Source organism: Ochlerotatus camptorhynchus, unplaced genomic scaffold (assembly GCF_037179485.1).
Source record: "Ochlerotatus camptorhynchus isolate MF236.1 unplaced genomic scaffold, CSIRO-AGI_Acam_v1.1 ptg000434l, whole genome shotgun sequence".
Lineage (NCBI taxonomy): Eukaryota > Metazoa > Arthropoda > Insecta > Diptera > Culicidae > Ochlerotatus > Ochlerotatus camptorhynchus.
This window is the reverse complement of record NW_027040920.1, coordinates 7,614,652-7,634,715: the sequence shown is the minus strand read 5'-3', so window position 1 is coordinate 7,634,715 and position 20,064 is coordinate 7,614,652. Positions and strand designations below refer to the sequence as shown.

At 38.7% G+C, this 20,064-nt stretch overlaps 1 protein-coding gene across 2 annotated transcripts in view; it reads right to left on the bottom strand.

Annotated features, from left to right (window-relative positions):
• The window catches only part of Nplp1 (Neuropeptide-like precursor 1), a 124,688-nt gene that overhangs the window by 15,256 nt on the left and 89,368 nt on the right, over positions 1-20,064 (bottom strand). Inside the window, exon 4 of one of the 2 annotated variants that reach the window (XM_065234652.1) lies at positions 11,248-11,588. In XM_065234652.1, coding sequence (XP_065090724.1) covers positions 11,248-11,588 — 341 coding nt within the window. The remainder of the gene's footprint in view (positions 1-11,247; positions 11,589-20,064) is intronic. The other variant, XM_065234653.1, reaches the window with a different exon arrangement.

Sequence of the window (20,064 nt, the reverse complement as noted above, 5' to 3'; positions counted from 1 at the left end):
TATCTCGGGGACAAAATCGATCTTGTTGGCAGCATACCACTCCAGAACCACCTTGGAGTAGTGGCAGCTGGCCAAATCGGGCCAAAATATGACTTTTCCCTTATGCTTGCGGATGAACGGCAATTTTCAGGCATTCTTCGATGTAAACTTGGGATGTCATCGTCGAGAATGTGACGAATGGTTCCGTTTTCAGGCCACAGCTGCAAATCGCTTGCCAAATCATGGCCTTCTTCACGAACTTGTCGGTAAACACTAACTTGAATCTTACCGGCACATCGCCACGTCCAGTCGCGATGTAAAGCTTTTGACCGAGAATAGAGGTGTGCGTCAATTCAAAAATCGTCGGCGGCGGCGTCACGCCGATAGCACGTTTGGCAGCGGCAGCGGCGGCGTAAAACCAACAATCAATACAAAACTAACGATTTTAAATTGGCTCACTACTTGACTAGCCTATTGGTCCCAAGCAAATCGATTAACGTACCCCATGCTAGTCAAAATTCTAGTACTACACAATGTTTGTTTTGATTCGTTATGAAATTTTGGCAGAAAAAATGAGGGGTTAGTTGATTTTCCTATGTTTCGAGGGGTGAATCGATTAGCTTGGGACTGAAGATAGTACCAGAGCTGAGCCAAAAAGTTCAGCACGTTTCTTCGGGACCTACCTCTGTGGTAAAACGGCGTGGCATTTTTATGCGAATTTAACAATGAATATGCACGGTCAATATAAAGATAAGCAACGCATAGCTTACATTTCTTCAATTGAATAACGTATCTATGAGGATCCGCTGACATCGATAATCATGAACACATGCATCAACTGTGACGTCTCATCATCATATTTTTTAGTTTAATTTATGAGATCTTAGAACGTGAGCCAATTGAAATGAGTCTTATTTGGTTAAAATCACAAAATTTGAACATCAATGCAATTTGAAAAATTTGTGCACTTCGAAAATACACAGATAGCTAAGTTGTAATTTTCCCGAGCATTCCAGAATTTGGAATAAAAAAAGAGGGAATTTCCTTGAACTAATTGGAAACATTCGTTATGCCTGTCATCTGACGCAATGCTAATGGGAGTTAGAGCTAATGTTTGGCCTATTAAACGCATTCCGCACTTTATCCGTCGTTTTCAAACGGATTTTTTTTTTCAAAATTGAATGTTTCCATTATGGGTAGCTAATAAATGTATTCACCTTTCCATATGTACTGCTAGATTTGATGAGGAGTAATAAATTGTTGAGATGTTTTTGAAAATGTAACACCCCTTCTTTACAGTAAACTCGGCCTACGTATACGAAATTTGGCCTTACGCATTGAAATTCAATGGTGCTTCACTTCGGCCTATCGAATGGAGAAAAAAGTTGATTCTATCGGAGTGCTTCTTTAGTTTTCCAGCATAATGAGTATAAACATTTACATCACGTGATCTTACTGACTGCGTTTGGTAGCTTTTGAACTAAAATATCGCACCATACGTATAATTGTTTCGTTTATGGGGTAATCATAGATATATTTGATGTTTTCTGCTCGATAGGCCCAGAATGGGCGATTAGGCCGAAGTAGTCCTTTCTCCTATTACGCTTTATTCGTATAATATACACGGCGAATAATAACGACCCAAATTTGAGTTTAGTTCACTCATAATTGCCAAAAGTGCAGGAACTCAGCGATGAGGTAATCTGCCGGAAAATGAGGAAATTGACGAAAATTTTATTCATTCTAGGATTAGTACAAATCTTTACTTTTCCAATATTTGGGAATTTGCACTGGAAAAATCTGGGAAAACATGAGGCAAATTTAATAATCGCTGAGTTCCTGTGAACTCGAAGTGATTTATGAGTTAACTAAACTCAAGTTTGGGTCGTTCTCATTTGCCGTGTACGAGTTCAACGTCGTACTATCCAGCCAACAACTTTGGATTAACAATAGAAAAGGGTCCATCAGCATTTGTAAACAAACCGTTCTAAAGCGCTTTCCTCACAAAGCGCAAACATGCACCATCATCGTGTAGGGGACCTTTCATCTCTCCGATGATGGTGTTGGTTTGCGTGGGCGACCTACGCTTTGTGGGGAAAGGGCTTTAGAACGGTTTGTATACAAATACTGCTGGGCCCTTTTCTATTGTTGATCCATAAATGCTCTTCTTCCCTAATAAAAATTGTATGGTTAATTTGCTTAACGACGTGTTCTGAGTATCATCCAAACCATTTGTTGAATAATTCGATGATTTGGGTTATCGTTCGTTTATGGTTATTTTTTATTAGGGTTGTCTTCCCTGAGTTGATGTTGTGATGTTGGAGATGGCATGCTTTTTTACTTGAAATATTTTCGGTTTTACCAATACAAGCAAGCCGCAGAAAAAGAAAACGAAATCGTGTTATTGTTCTATACACTGTAAAAAAATACTGTCGGCGTGGGAAATCGTAGACCGGCAGCGTGACGATTTCTGAAAAATCAGCGCACCGGTAAAATTTTGTCGACGGCAGCGTGGCCCAAAAAGTGCCACACACCTCAAATCGGGAAGCTGCTTAAAATCGAGTTTTACGTATACTTTGTCATCGAAGTGCAACCCACGGTCGTACAAGAGCCTTGCACGCTTTTTGGTCACAGAATTCAGAGACGTTGAATAGAGACACGCATAGACTGAAGCAAGAAGAACCAAACGCTGAACCAAACGAACAAAGTTAAGGTCCGTTTAGACTACCTGATTTCTTGGTCTGATTTTGACCACCGCCATAATGAAAAATCTGCTCGAATTTACTTTCGACACACTTTGTCGAACCCCCCTGTTTGCTGGTGTTCACACTGCTTGCACATGTCAAAAAAACTGTCAATTAAGATTTCAAAACAAAACTGTATCAGGAATCAAAAGTAAATACTTCCATCATGAATTACCGGAAAATTGCTCCAGCTTCGGCAGGCATATTTACTAGTATTATTTTAAATAAAATGAGAAGGAGAAGGTGAACTTTGTGGAGTATGAAATGGTTGATCAGGAGCAACACCGGCAGGGATCTGGCTCGTCTTGTCCTTCAAGAACTGCGATATGAAGATAAAAATTGATTTCAAAACTTCGCCAGGATCTCGATACCAACTTTCGACAAGTTAGTGGGAAAAGTTCTCTAAAGATCTACATGATTCCTTGAGTTCTGAAAATTTCTGTTAAGAACTCAATTCTGCACATTTCTTTGAAGACCTTCGGACGTCCCTGAATTTTTTTTCTGTTCTCCGGTAAAATATATTTAAAAATCAACAAACTTTCCAAAACATCTGATAATTTCTCTGTAGTTCTACAGATGTCTTTGAAGTTCTATGTGTTCTTCAGAAGATCTGCAAAATTTCCTAAAAACCTACAAAGTTCCTGAATCTCTGAAGATTTAAGATCCTTAAAGATCAACAATTATCTCTGAAGTTCACAAAATTTCTAATAATCTACGAACTTCTCGAAAGTTCTGTAATTTTATCGGTAGATTTTCATGATTCAATGAATATCTGCAAATATCTCTGAACGTCTACAGAATTTCCTATAGAATTAAAAGATTATCTAGAAATTTTTAAGCTTTCCAGAAGCTTTAGGAAGTTTTCTGAAGTTTTTTTTTCTGAAGTTGTGCAAATATCTCTAAAGATCAGCGAACCTACCTGAAGTTCTGTTAATTCCATAAAATCCAAGAACCGCAATAAAAACCATTTAAAACTTATTTAAACATCTGCAGATTTTTCAGTACATTTACGATCTACCCTCTGAACATTTCTGAAGTTCCTAAAAAAAATCGAATTCTGTAAAGTTTTCTGAAGTACTGTATTTCTGCTCTGAAGGTCTACGAACTACCTTGAAGTTCAATAAATTTCTCACTAGATCTCCGAACTTTTCTAAAGTTCTGTAAATTTATTTGTGGATTCTTGGATTTCCAGTTTTTTTTGTAGGTCCGCTGATTCTTTTCCACGCTCAGAGTTTCATTGTAGGTATTGAGCACTCGAAAAACTGTTGTTTTCGACATCATCAGCACTTTAGCCAGCTTGAAACCGGACCACTCCGAATTTTCCAGGAGTTTGTGCACTATATATTTTCATCTTGCGAGTTCCATTTGACGTTATTTCTGAACGCGATCGACTACTTTGATCAAACTTCACCAGTTGTTCTCTATAGAAGTGTAAACAAACCACTGTCAAAGATTGTCGATTCCCAACACTAGAGGCGTGCTAGCGGGGCGCGAGGGGCGAACTTTTAGTCAGCCTTTAGCAATATCCCAGGCGTTAAAATAAATGATCAATTTTCATACTTTGAACGCAATTCGGATCAAATTTGAAGCATATTAGTTTACCAAATTTAAAAGAAGCTTATCACTGAAATGCCGGAAAGCAGATCGTTCCGAATAATGAGTTTCTTTTACAGTCGCTACGAAACAAAACCATTTTTTTCAGTAAACAAATTCCACGTAATTAACGAAAAGCAATTTCCGAAAAAAATGCAACACAAAAGCGAAACGTTACTTTGGTGGCCGAGTTCCCCTCAATCAAACGATTTTTTTGTAATGTTCTACGGATTTTATTATATACTACATGGCAAGTCAATTTATCAAGTCAGTTGAATTTAACTGACTTGAACGCGAATTGAACGTGTAAACCATACCATTCAATTGACTTGCTCAACTCACTTGAATTGAAAAAAGTTGAACCAGGCTCAACTTTTCAAGCCAATTGAATCTAACTGAGTTGATTATTTGAATAACCTAGTCTAAACCCAGCTTTATGTCTTTTCTCGATTCAGATGTACTCATCCGTTTATATTGTAACAAAGCAGGCAAGTAATATATCATTATCCTTCTACCACTCCGATCGAGCTACAGAGCGAGTTTGTCATGGTAGTCACAGAAACCACTTTGTCTGTATCGTTGGTTGCTATATGTGTTTGGATTCGCTGCTAAAGACTCATAATCATAACAATTTATTTTAATAATGGATTTTGAATTCCTGTGTAGGTAGTCGAGAACTTATTTTTTTTTAACTTATCTCAGGATATCTTCCCAAATTTTCTTAAGGATTTCCTAATACCCCGTTCACATTACAGCCTATATCACGTAATATAGGCTGTCTTGCAATGAGCACTCATACATATGATTTCCAGTGAAAACTAGATGTATGAGTGCTCATTGCAAGACAGCGTATATCACGTGATATACGCTGTAATGTGAACGGGGTATAAGGATCGCTTCAAAATCTCTTCAAAAATTATAGAATAAGTGTACTAATTTTCGACCTTTTTGCCCAAACAGGTCCAAAAATATGCTTTTTCATAAAAAATAAACACGACATTTGCCTAATTTGGATACACCGGATGTTCTGATTACGTACATCTCGAGTTTAGTTAAGAATACAGATTTGGGGGGGGGGGGGGTCTAAAACTAACGCTTGATTCAAATCAAGTACGTTCGCTCTATTACCACAGACAAACAGACATAACACTCGTCATCACATTTTTCGCAAATAAGGTTTTAGTTGGGAATGTGCTTGCATGGTTTCATGGTGGCGCCACTGAAGCGTTAAACAAGCCACTGCATTTCGAACTACACAGAAGTCCAGAGAATTCCTGGGAAATTTGAAGGTGTTTACGGGAATTCCATTTATTTCCGAGCAGAACCGAGATCTTCAATAGAATTGAGAGCCTTAGAGAAGCTCAGAGAACATCAAACAGATCAGAGAATCAAAGGACAGTTTAAATAATATCAAGGAAATTGTAGAAATCTTAAAGATGTTTTGAGAAACTCAGAAAATTTCCGGAAACTTCAGCAAAGCTCCATGAGAATTTCTGGAACGTGATAAGAATTATATGAAAATCTGGAATCATCATGGAGATTTCAAGAACTTTAAAAAATGCGAAAATTTAGCTAAGTAAGTCCCATTAATTAAAAAAATGCGAAAATTCTCGATATCTACAAGAAATTCCAGAGAACTTCTAATAAATGTAGATATTTGTAGATATTCAGAGAAGTTCAGAGTAGTTCAAGGACGATCAGATAGCTTCAGAATAATCCCATTAACTTAAGCAAATTTGCAGCGACCAACAAGGAGTTCCGTGGAATTATGGGTGTTCCAAAAATTCTGTGATTGATCCGAAAACGTCAGAAGCATCAGGGAATTATGAATGTATATCAGAAAAATTTACCGGATTAAAAAAAAATTGAGAACTTCAGGTAAACATAGATAAGTTCAGGGTAAATTAGTAATCTTTTAAAATGGTTATAATATTTAAGCCTAATTGTCGAAACTTCAAGGCAAATCAATTAATTTCAGTAAAGTTGCGGGTTCTTAAAAAATATTGAGAAATTCAGGGCAGTCTACAGAAATTTAAAGAAATTCAGTCATCGTAAAGGCAGTTTTAAAAACACCAGGAAAGTCTACACTATTGAAAGAGTTTTAAATTAGTGTCTTTAATTTAAGGGAAGTTTCATGAACTTCAGAAAAATTCAGTGAAAATCATAGCACTAGATTAATTATTTCGTTCTAATTCCATGAAAATTGCGAGAGCACAAAAGTTCCATAAATTTGGAAAAACTTAAAAAACTTCACTGAAGGACAGTGGTTGTTTCAGATAACTTCAGATACGTTAAAAAATTAAGGTCTTCGCAAAAGTTCAGAAGTTCACTAAATCTTAAACATTTTCAGGACGGTTCAATTAAATTCAGCGCAGTACAACATGCTTCATGAGAACTGCAAAAACTTTAGAGAAGTTTTGAGAATTCCAGAAAAGAACAAGGAGCTTCAGAACAGTTCCGGTAACATTAGAGAAGTCACATCAATTTTAAAGAAGTTTAGAGAACTTCAGCGAATTGTTGAACCTTTAGAGGGGATCCATGATCGTTAGAAAAATTGAGGAAACTTTAGAAAGTCCTATAAAGTTCAGGGAAGTTTAAGAATTTGATGACAAGTATTGTGAGCATCAGGCTCGTTTCTCAAACTACAAAAAAAAATCAAGACTGTTTCATGAACTTCAGGAAAATTTTTGGAACTTCCAAGTAGTTTTTTTTTTTCTTGGTTTGTTTTCCGCCGATCTTGTTTTCCGTGCTGAGCCAGGAAGGCTTCTCCCACACCTAGACCCTACCTATCGACCCATCAACTCATGAACCGGGGACCAACGGCTTTACTTCCTTTCTGAAGGAAGGCGTGATCAGAGATGTTATGCCTCAGAACATCCCGGCGGCGCCGACTGGGATTGAACCCAGGCCTGCTGGGATGAGAAGTAATCACGCTTACCACTACACCACCGGCGCTACTCTTCCAAGTAGTTCTGAAGACCTTTGAATTGTCCATTTTGTTTTCAACGGAGATTTCCTTTGAAATATTCATCAAGATTTCGATAAAGCTATCCTCAGAAATATATTTTTTTTTAATTTTTCCTGGAATTACTTTGAAATTCTTAGCAATAAGAAACGCTTTGGAAAGATTCTCCGAATATTAATTGAATTCATTTCAGATTTCCTTTTGAATCTCACTCCTTCCCTTGAAATTCAACTCACATTGAAAGTGCCCTAAAAATTCATTGGCATTTCTCCACAAAAATTCCTTCGATTTCTTTCCATAATTTGTTTGGCAAACTCTCCTGAATTTATTTTTCCAATTCCTTTGAAGATGTCCTGGAGTTATTTTCAGATTTAATTGTAATCCTCCTTTAAGTATTTAAAAATAAATCCAATGGCTTATGCTCCGGATTCTTATTCTCCCACAAACTTTATAAAATTATCCTCAGAATGCCCTTGGAATTTACCTCTGAAGTTCACAGGCGTTGTGGTCCTCCAAAATTCCTAAGAGTTTTCATTAAAATCAATTTCTAATTCAATTCAGGGTTTCTGGAAATTATACTCAAAACTTGACATGAAATCTAAAATTCCTCAGAACTACCTTGAAAGCATTTGATGTTTTTCTGAAAGATTTTTTTCCCCAGAACTCCCTTGGAATAAAATCCTTAGAAATTATAATAAAATTCCACGAGCCTTTAAAACTGTGCATGGAATTTTACTCTACTCTAGATTCTTGATTTTTTTTATGAAGTGTTATAGCCTTTAAGTCCAGAGCTAGTTCGAATTTAAAATTTCTAAGGAATATGCATGTTCTGTTTTTTTTTAATTTATTTGTTACTGAAGATAAATCCACTGTGGATCTATAAATTTCAAAGTGTGAATGAAAATAACGAGAAAAATCAAATTCATTATTTTCTATAAAATATCCTTAGTAAGAAAATTATTAAATTCGCTGAGACTTCCAGGTATTTTAAGGAAAAAATAAATTTCATGAGGATTCTCGGTTTTTCAGGTTTTTGCAGTTAGTAAACACCCTGGCTAATATTTCGCTTTAATGCTTCATATCGTACATAAGAGTTTATGAGATACTAATTGACTATATCTAAAACATCAAACATTTATTTGGTGCGCCATCATTTTTTTTTTTTCATTTGCTTATTTAATAAGGCTCAATCGAATTAACTTTACAGAGCCGAGGATTCTTGCTCAATAAACAAAACATCTTAAAACTATCGTCAAAAGGTACAACACAATAAACACTTTATCTTCCGCTATCCAAAAAGCCTCCTCCATCAGAATGGTATCCGTTTCCAGTGGTTTTATTGTATGGCAGTATCGCCAACGGGGGCAGAGCGCTTCCATTGCAGCAATGGACGCAAAACGCGGTCATCACTCACACACTCATCACGAAACGGTTGCTTTCCAAAGTCGACGACGCATCGACCGAAAGAACTGCTGATGAAGAACAATGAGGAGGGCCACACAATGGTTGCTGCCGAGTAAACAGACGATCGCGTTACACACATCGAGAGTGATCTACTTCTGTCGACAGCCGAGTGAAAACTGTATGGTGTGCCACCATAATGACTACATTTCTTCTCTTAGGTTACTTTTTAGACACTATTTTTACAACTTTAAGGTGATTATTTCTTCAACATGCTCACTTAAATAACTATTTATCGCTACCAGCCCTGCGTTCGGCTCGTTGATCGATTGTCGTTTTGTTATTTGGAGATATTTTTGATTCCTTGCTCAAGACTAATCATTTGTCTAGAACATTTGAAACGCAAAATGTGTCTTTCAGAACGCGGAGCAAGCTCACTGATCTCAAACACACCAAATCGAAAAGGTATGTACATTTTCTCACTGTAGACTGTAGACTGAACGTAACTAACAAAGTACACAGCTAATGAGATCGCCTCAAAACTTATTGGTTTTTCACTCTTCTCGAACATTTGGAAAATTGTCGAACATTTTAAACAGTCTAGAAGTACACTAATAGACTAAGTAAAACCTCCCTCAATTTACCTCATATTAGAAAAGTTTATCCCGGATGAGTAACCAATGTTTCTGCAAATTTAGGTGAACGAAACTCAAATTTGAGTTGGATCCATCGGCCGTACACACACTTAAAGGAGAATAAGCCACCTCGATACATTAGTTTTCGGAGGCGAACCTGCCTCCTAATAAGGAAACCTTAACCTTACACTTGTACACAATCCTTGAAACTATGGATTGAATTTCACGTCTTCCTCGGAAGTTTACTCTCCGCACCCAACTAAAAATTGCAACTTCAGATCAGCATACAAAGGTCTTATGCAGCTAATTCTTGCAGACATAAGCTGTTCTGCAGCGAAAATCGTGTGTGTTGGGCAGATGGGTGAATTTTACAGTTCCAGTCATTCAATTCATGAACAAAAATAGAAAAAGGCAAATCAGCTTCCGTAAACAAAACTTGTAGTGCCCTTTTTTCCCACGAACCGAAGCTCGCCCACGCAACCCAACAACGTCAACTTCCCTTCCCGATGACGTTGTTGGTCTGCGTGGAAAGGGCAGCACCAGGTATGTTTACAGAAGCTGCCCTGTGCCCTTTTCTATAGTTGGTCGGGAATTTGTGACATGGAAGATGGGGCCTCCTTTAGCTCAGTCGGTAAAAGCGCAGCTACAAAGCAAGACCATGGTGGCTGGGTTCGGGTTGGAAAAGTTTCCGATTTTCCTGGGCATAGAGTATGATTGTAATTGCCACATAATAACTGTGGAAGTGCAGCTAGAACACTAATTTGAGAACACGCAATAAGTTAATAAGCGATAAGCAATAAGCTTGAAAATGTTCACGATAAGCTTTTTCGACTAGTCACGGTCTATTTGTCTCTGGTTTCACTCCAACCTGTCTCTGGAAAAGGGAAAAAACGTGCAGAAAGTATGAAGTGCGTAAGTTCTTCATCCATTCTGCGAGACTTGAATTTAATGGAGAAAAAAAAACCCTTTTCCCAAACTTATCCCCCGGTTTCCAGAATGCCCCCACCTTCAAGCAATCTTCGGTAATCTCCACCGCAGATACCTTGTGGCCACTTTTTTTCTGTGTCTGCGATCAGATTCCTTAAGAAAAGCTTGAAGATGCTGCTTGGCACATGCGAGAAACTTTTTCCGTATGTATAAAAACAAATGAAAACCTAACAAAAGTTCAGAGAGTATAATTTGGTAATCAGATTTCCGAGAAAGCATAAGCAGCAGCAGCAGCAGCAGCAGCAGCAGGACCAGCAGTGCGGTAACAACAAAGTTATTTCAATTGTTCCTCAAGTTCATCCCATTTTCATTCGTTTGACGAGAGCGACAATGAAATGCTCATCTGAAATGCTTTTTACTTAAAGTCAATTCATGACAAAGAAAAAACGTGCCTAGGATGAAGAGGGGGTAGGGACGGGGGGGGGGCTCTAAAACGAAACCGTGAGTTCTACGCAGAGGAGAACAGCTAACAGGGTGAAAACACGCACATCAAAATACAGGTGGGTTTGACTGGGGGAGAAAAAATGAAGAGAATTCAAATAGCTCTAAAGGAATGCTTTGAATGTGAACTGATAACTGACGGTCATTCCAACGATTAAGGGGTAAACATTTTCCTGAGATCGTTTTAATAGAAGGAGGGGGGGGGGGTTACTCCTAGCGAGTCTAATAGAATGGAAATGAAGGCAAACACAGAAGGGGTTCAGAAAAGTTTAGCTTGCATGGTTCAGAATAGAAAAAAAGAAAAGTGTAAGGTACGGAGGAGGTGGTTGAAAAGACAATCAGAAGAACTGTTGCAAGTTGTTGGTTTTTTTTTGCTTGCTGCCAACATTTATCCATATAAATGTCAAGAGGAGGGAGCACAGGCTCTCATTCTTTTGCAGTGTGTCTACCAGAGAAAAACGAAACATCTACGACGCTACGGAAAAGCGTTTCAACTTCCTACTATTTGAGACCTCGCCCTCCCGGATCGACTGAAACGGCCTGCGGTTCGCGAAGGCCGGAACGATGGCATCCAACCGGAACGTACTATCGAGGCAATGTGTCGCTTGTGGGGTGATCGGAGGACGGCCGGATTTTCCGGTTCGTAATCTTCATCATTATCATCGCCGGCACCGTCACTGGCACTGGGTTCGTGCTCGTGGGAATGTTCACCTTCATTGTCATCAGCGTCATCGCCATCATCATCATCATTATCATCATCAAACGAGTCATCCAGGCTCCCCAGAGGAACACGTTTGTTAAATCGGTGATAGCGATTCAGAATACCAGCACGCGCTAGTGAACCTTGAGAATAATTTGTTTTATGGTAGATGATAATTAGTCGGGGGTGTAGGGGTGGGGAGGTTCTTCTCTCTTTAGCACAGACAATGACCCGACCCAAGGGAGAACTGCACCGGAAATTAACATTGCTGATCAAATTATCCTCTTGGGTTCCTAATTAAAATATTTGAATTTTAAATACTTCTAGGGACGGTCCTATCTATATTTCACTCGATATCATTATCGAATCTTAAAATCGATATCATCACAATATTGAAGTAACGAAATGTCATCTGATATTTGATTGTTTAGCAAAGAGCAAGACAAACATAGTTTGAAAGTAAAAAATAACAATTTTAAGAATTTTATATGCAAACAAACTTGAATAAAAAATTAAAGTAGGGGAAATGGATGTGATGTAATTTTCAAAGTTTCCTGATCTTTTACAAAATTTCCTGCAATAAAGCTCTGCAAAGTTCACTGCACTGTTATAAAGTTTCTGCAAATGATTCTGCGACGTTTTTCTGCAAAGTTTCGTAAAGTTCTACAATGTTTTCTGAACTTCTACGGAATACCTAAATTTGGCAAAAATCACTAACGAAGTGCCTTGTAATTGAGAGAAGGTCCAGGAACACTTTTGTGAAGTTTCCTGAAATAAAATAAGGTTCCCTAAACGTCAACAAAGTTCCCAAACAGAAGTTCTCACATTTTTAGTTTTCCCGAATTTCAACAGAGCCCTCTGAATTTATATGAAATTCTCTGGTGCTCTGTGAATTTCTCCGAATTTCTTCTAAATTTCCTGAAATGCTACCCTAAACATCGACAAAGTTGAATTTTACGAACATCAACAAAGTTCTCCGAGCTTCTACAAGATTCTCGAAATTTCTGTTCACAAAATGTCTATAAAGGTTGCCGAAGTTCAGCAAACTTCTACAAAGTTCACTGAAGTTGTACAAATTGCGCTGAGCATTCTCAGAGTTTACTGAACTCCTATTGATGCACTTGAAAAAAAAATGGCCATAATTTCAACGTAGTTTCCTAAACTTTCACGAAGTTCAAGCTGAACATTGCATTGGGTCCTAAGTAACATTGATCGATTCTCTTCGTCGACTTTCTCTTTCGTTAATAACTTGAGCACATAACTGTTTCTTGTTGTGTTTGTCATAAAAGATGCTAGATAAAATCTTCTTTTATCGATCTGGGTGCCGAAAATACCTGGGAATGACTTAACATGGCCGTGGGGATACAAAGAGAAATTCGACGAAGAGAATCTGTCAATGCAATGTTCAGCTTGAGTTGTCTTCAACTTTACGAAGTATCTTGAAGATCTATGATATTTCTTGAAGTTCTATAACAGTCCCGGAACTTTTAACGTAGTTCCACGAACTTCTATGAAGTTCTCTGAAATCAAATGAATGGCTGCGATTGGGGAAACCCGGGAATTTTTTATCCCGAGACATCCTGGGATGGAAGTTCTACTTGTAAATTATGTGCATAAATGTTAAGTTAAGCTTTATGTGGAAATATATGTGTAATATGTGGATGGACGAATGTGCTGTGTTTGTGAACAAATGGTTGGAAGGAAACCCAAACGGTGTTGGGAAGGGTCAGGTAACTGCAGGATTGGCTTTTCCTCGCACGTGTACCTACGAAGTGTATGTGTTGACCCATACGTCGAGAAGAAAACACGATGCACGCGGAGAAAACTTTCGTTGCTCGCCGTGCACGAACGCTCGAACGAAGAGCAGGAGCATTCCCTATAGTGGACCCTACACGATTACTTTTATTGACAATAATCGTATTGTCAATACATTCTATATTGTCGTCAATATATCGAGATTGACAATATTTCTGAATTCACATCATCAATATTATTGTCAATAATTCCCCTTCGCGTCAATATATTGATGCGTGTGGGGTTTGCTTATCGTGCACGTGTAAAACGAAGAGAGAGAGACACGGAGAAGAACAGTGTACGATCCGAGCAGTACGATTCGAGATATGCTACGACTGTATGCTTTTAATCCGGCCTTGCTGTCTTCTCGGAAAAAAATCCGTTCCCGAAAACGGGAACGGACCGTGAACTAAAAATCACGGCCAACTATCCAGAACAAAATTTTCTCAAATATACACCGTGAACTATGGTTCACGGCTGTGGTTCACGAATATGGGAACTCTTTTTTTCCCGTGTTATGAGCAACAAGAATAAGCTATTGTAAAGCGAACTCCACACGTATCAATATATTGACGCGAAGGGGAATTATTAACAATAATATTGATGATGTGAATACAGAAATATTGTCAATACCGATGTATTGACGTCAATATTGAATGTATTGACAATACGATTATTGTCAATAAAAGCAATCGTGTAGGGTTTGAAGTGTTTTCGATTTCTGTTAAAAAATAACACAGAGTTTAACAAGATACTATTTTTTAGAGCAAATGGTAATATTATTGATAATATTTATTTTAACTATAAGGTTTAAGGTATGTTGACTGCTCTACGTAAGTTCATTAAACTTGTTTTTTTTATTATTATTCTTACATTTCCACATATTTGACTAATAAAAGAGCAACAATATGTTTATCGTTTTTATCGTTGTCATAAACTTTCTGTCAATCATCGTAACTACCTGTTTTTAAGGCACTTTATTTTACCCCAATAAAACTTTAGTCAATCATTCACGATGGAAACACAACCTTGATTGTCTTTTAGTATGATTACTAAATGTTTTGAATAAAGAGGCTTTATATTTTAGTTTAATGTATTTGTTTCTGTGCGAAATAAAACCTACATTAAATTCCATGACTATTGTGCGGCAAAATTTTTCGACCACTTTCTTTCCTCTATACAATTCTACAAATTTCGCCTTTTTTTAATACCTCACCTTACCTAAGTATTGAGTTTGTTAGAGTTTGGTGCATATGATCAAACTAAAAAAATCATATATCTACCTTATAAAAACATTCCTTTGATGTTGTGACTAGCTATTTTCTTGGACAATGTGGGACTAAACAAAAAATATTTTTAATGTACTAGTAGTGCACCAATTAAATTTTAAAACCGCGTTTTGAATGCGAAACGCCTAATAATGCCTGATAGGTAAGATAATCCAGAGGCCGGTCACTTTACTTTAATTACTGTACACACTATTTTTTTAGCTCGTCTTTATAGGCATCAGTCTAATTCCCGTTTCTTCCCCCTTACGTTGGAAATTCTGGAAAATAAGAATTAAAAGAAAATATTAACGTATTTTTACAATTTTTCACGTGGCCTTTGCTCTCGGCAACTGCATGCCACTCTTTCAATGCCTTACAATATGAGCTGATTTCTCAAATAATGACGGAATAACCAAAGTCGTTTTCGCTCTACACCGGTGGTCTCTGATTCCATTTTCTCATGCAAATATCGTCTGGAAAGTGCACAAAGCACAGGGAATGCGCCAGCTGTTATGAGGTAAGGAAAATGCGCAACGGAATCGCTTCAGTGAGCGTGCTCTTGCTCTGGTAAAAAAGCCGAGTGTAGCCAAGTGCAAAACTTCGAGATTTCTCATTTGCCGAAGTGTATGCGATGTATTGCACTCTCGCACTCACGTGCAATCGGTGCGCTTGAGCGTTTGGTGTAGAGCAAGCCCTCGGTGCCTAATACATAGGTGCCACAGTCGGAAGAAGTGTTAGTTTGATTACTAAAATGAACCATGCCCATTTTGTTATGGCATGTTTGCTATAAGAAATGCGCCTCGTGTTTATTAGCGAATTTCACATCAAAGATTGATTAATTGAGTAGGAAATCAGTTGGGCACGGCATTTGTGACCAGCATACACCTTCCGGTAGTATGAAACAGGTCAAAAACTGTTCAAATCCGCAGATAAAAATTTTTGTTATGAATTTCTGTATAGCAAAATAGTGAACTTTTCGTGAACATTAACGGCAAAGAACTCACCAACACTGGGAGACCGTGAGTTCCTGCCCACCTGTCATAAAACCGTCTTGGAACAAGCTGACCTACGGTGCGCGCACAATTTTGTTGGATGCGGTGCACGTAGCAGATACACTTTTCTATTCACTCACACCGAAGAGAGAACCAAGCCTGACGGCTTTACATCCCTTCCGAAAGAAGGCGCGATCAGAGATTGTATGCCTCTGAAAATCCCGGAGGCACTGACTGGGATTGATCCTCGGCTCTTTGGAGTGAGAGGTAATCACGCTTACCACTGCACCACCGGCACCGCTAATACTCAGTGTAATAAACCATAAAAACATTATATTGAAAGAACTGTGCTTGTTTGAAAGAAATATAATTTTCTTCTTTTTTATTATGATATCTGTAAGTATTACTATATTGTTTTAACTCCTAGTGCCATTCAACCTCTGTCCCTGAATTTGTAAATGCGAACTTTTGTGTGCCTTCTAAAATGTTTTGAGGTTCGTCTATTTAACCTTTTGTCACCATTCGACCTTTTGTTCCTCTTTGGGTTATTTGACCTTTTGTCCTTTTTTGGACCATTCGACCATTGGTTTCCCTTCTCGTTGTTCCCCTTTTGCAGTTGTTGAAGTTGTTGTTTATTACCAACACTTTACATCTGCTGATGCATTTGTGTCTTTAAAAAATGTTAGTTTACAGTGTGTATTATGATGTGGTGTTAGTGTTAATTGTTAAGTTGAACTTTCTTCCTCTCCGCCTGCTGCTAATTCCATTCGTCATCTCATATTTCCTGCTTCTTGTATTCCAATCCGTTTCCATATTCTTTTCATCTCAGACAGCTTCTGCTTCCTCTCCATCATCTTTTCATTTCCTGCTTCTTGGATTTCCATTCGCTTCAATCTTCTTTTGATTTTCATTTTTCGGTTTTCCGCTTCTTTTGTGACCCGGTTTCACCTTCTTTACCGCCATCTTCTTCATCTGTGCTTGCGCCTATATTCACCTTTCTGTCTTCTTTCACCCCTTTTCTTCTTCCTCTGAATAACCATCCTCAATCCTTCCTCTCCATCTTCTTCTGCTTTCTTTGCATCATCTTATGGCATCTTCATTAGCTTCCATTTCTGTCCTTAGGCAGCGGCATCTCTTCTCCTTCGTCTTCCTGATTTTTATTCGTTCTTCGCTTGATCTTCTGCCCTGATTTCTTCATCTTGTTCTCCATTCATGTCTTCTTTTGCTCCCTCTTTGTATGTTTCTTCTCCACCATCCTCTGTTATCTTCTGTTGTCCTTAACATTCTCTGAATCCACTTCTCCCTTTAACTCGTTTTCACAATGTTCGATAGATATTATGTCGTTTTCGTTTTTGCGGTGTAGCACCGGTGTAGTGTAAACAGGAATAAGCGCGAGTTTTTGACAGCTCAACATCATTTGTTTGTATACAAAGGTGCATCCTATATCTACACTCTAAAATATTTCGGTGTACGGCAGTGTAGCTCCGGTGTAGATACACCGCAAAAACGAAAACGACATTAGTTTCATGCAGAAACTAAAGCAACCGCTTTTCACTGTCATCATCGTCAATATCGGGAGTCGCCATCTTGGATTCCAAAATTGCGTCGAACATCCATTTCTGGCATCGACATTCCGCACCGGTTCCGGAAATATCCATATTGTAAGGTTTTTGACGAGTATTCATAGTATTACAGCATACCTGAAGTCGCCATCTTGGATTCCAAAATGAACATCCATTTCTGGCATCGACATTCCGCACCTGTTCCGGCAATACCCATATTGTATGGTATTTGACAAGTTTAATTGTTTACCTAATTGTGCGGGAATCCTTCATTAACGTGAAATCGCTGTTTTCCAACGCTCAACCCGTGCTAATATGACTGCCGACATATAATAAAGATATCATCTAGATGAATCGTATCATACGTATATATTTATATATATATATAAGTGCTGCTATCTCACACTGGAAAGGAAAATAATGTGTGTGCGTAATGCTTCCGTGCGGTAGCCGATAGGTAATCCGTCTGAATTTACAGTTGGCAATCAACTTGACCAGAGCAGAAGGAATGAATTTGAAAATCGGCATCTGCAAAGCAACTGCACAAAGCACAAAGCAGTGTAAAAAGGAAATCTGACTGTTTTTAGAACCCGTTCAGTAGGGTAAACGCTCCTATAGTTGCGGTACGTTAGAAGCGTTAGGTTCCTATAGTTGTGTATTGAGTCTCGATGCACAACTATAGGAACCTAACGCTTCTAACGTACCGCAACTATAGGAGCATTTCCCCTACGACTGTTTTTTCATCAGGTTCAGTGAATGCCGATCACTGCGAATGATGAATGCGGAAAAAGTACAAGTTCATACAGTCACGGGCAGAATACGTTCCTTCTTCCAGCCCTGATCCTGACTGCTTCAAATTTTCTGCAGTGTAGAATTACGTGCCGCACATCCATAACCGTTCCACAGCATTCGCATGTCGTTTGCCATGATTTCTATAAAATATGAATTTGTGTGCCGATGCGTAGACGAGTGAGTACTCGCTGGTCGGCAGAACTGTTCTGATCGATCCACTTTTTCGTGTCACGTTTTATCAACTAGAGCTTGACTTCTGTTAGTTGCCTCCCACTGTTGACGGACGGCTTGATGCATTGCCTTAATGGCATCTTTTCCTGGAATACCGATGTTGAGGAGCGGATTATTTCGTGCTTCTCCGGCGATTCAGTCCGCTTCTTCGTTGCCACGGATGCCGGCGTAGCCGGGAACCCAACACAAGTGAATCGGACGGTTTTGAAGCAGACTTTCAATTTCTTGGATCCAGGGATGCTACAATTTGCCACTCTCTATTTCTGAAAGACAGCTAGCCGAATCGGACAGAATGATCAAATCATTTATTGTACTCGCCGACAGCCGATTTGATCGCATAGCTTATTGCCCTCTGCACGCTGCCGCGAAATACTCCTGCTCCTACTCTGTCTTTACAACCTAGAACCGTCGGTATAGATAGCCGTAGCACGGTGAAACCGATTTACCAGCAACTCCTGAACGATGGGACGCACTGTATCTGGGGGATCTCCTGCTTTCACCTGTCGTTTCACGTCCCATATAATGATTGCATGCCACACTCAATTAGCGAAACGTGTCCGTACAGCGATGGTCAGAAAATGTATATCTACCGCCCATGAGACGATCGGATATACGGTGGAAGACTGGAAGGTCGACATTTCTGTGATCATTCTCCAGCAAGCGAATGGCAACTCGAACTGTAGCTTGAAAAACCAGGAGATTGAACGGTAATGTGCCCGCTTCAGCGACGATCGCTAGAATCGGATTTTTGGTAAGCAAATTTCTGGTAAAATCAGCTAGCATAATGAATTCTACAAGAACTTGAAACTTGTAAATCAATGTCTTTCCAATGGGAATTACAAGTTTTCAAGTTCTTGTAGTTTCAAAATGCTATCCACTCATTCCTCGTTCTGTTAGTGAATGACCAACATCAGGGCCTGTTGCCTCATGTCCAAGGAATCAAAAATATCTCCAAATGACAAAATGACAAGCGATCAACGAACCGAATGATAACGCTATGTCAGAAGTGGAAATCAATAATGATATAATCTTCTTCCTTTTTTCATGTCAAGCAGCCCGTACGACACAGCTCACTCGGGGCGGTAGAAGGAAACGAGCAAATTGTTGGCATGCTGCATTTTTTCCTTTATTTAACGTCGGTCTCTGTTCCGCAATCTAGTGCCAATCACCGACGGACATCGATTGCCATCCATTGACGGCAATCTAATGTGCAGGAAAGCAGCTTCCACACCTGCGTAGGATATTGCACCCATTTAAACACACATGGACCGGGACCAACGGTTTTACTTCCCTTCCGAAGGAAGACGTGACCAGTGATTTTTATGCCTCAGAAAAATCCCACCGACCTCGGCTGGGATTGAACCCAGACCCATTGGGGTGAGAAAGCAGTCACGCTTACCACTACACCACCGGTGCCGGCGGCAAGCTGCTTCACGAAGTAAAGCCGAAGATGATACTCTTGTGTTAATAGTAATTTTTTTGATATGTCTTTTCTCGATTCAGATCAAGCTATGTCTTCATCCGTGTATATTGTAACAAAGCAGGAAAGCAATTTGTCTGTACACGGAACCGAAAAATTACCCAAAATTAAGTTCTTTTCACTCATCTCCCATGTGCCGTTCAATAAGCTAATTTTCAGTAAACCGCTTATAGTAGTTTGCATTTGGCTACGGCAAAAATAATTACCTACTCGTATGTATTTTCTACCCAAAATTAAGTTCAATTGACTCAAATTTGAGAATATCTCATATACTCACTACCCGAGCAAAGTCGGTTAACAAAATGAAAGCAAATCGATATTAAAGTGTGCAGTTCCTATCATAATGAAAACTCATTTTGATTTCAAATGTTGCGACATAAGTCTGATATCATATTGTGCTTTCATTATGCAGTCAAGACGTTTTAAATGAAAGCAACTTAACTTGAAGTTCTGCTGTTTACGTCTTGTTTAAAATTTAATTGAAATTCATCTGTCGTTGA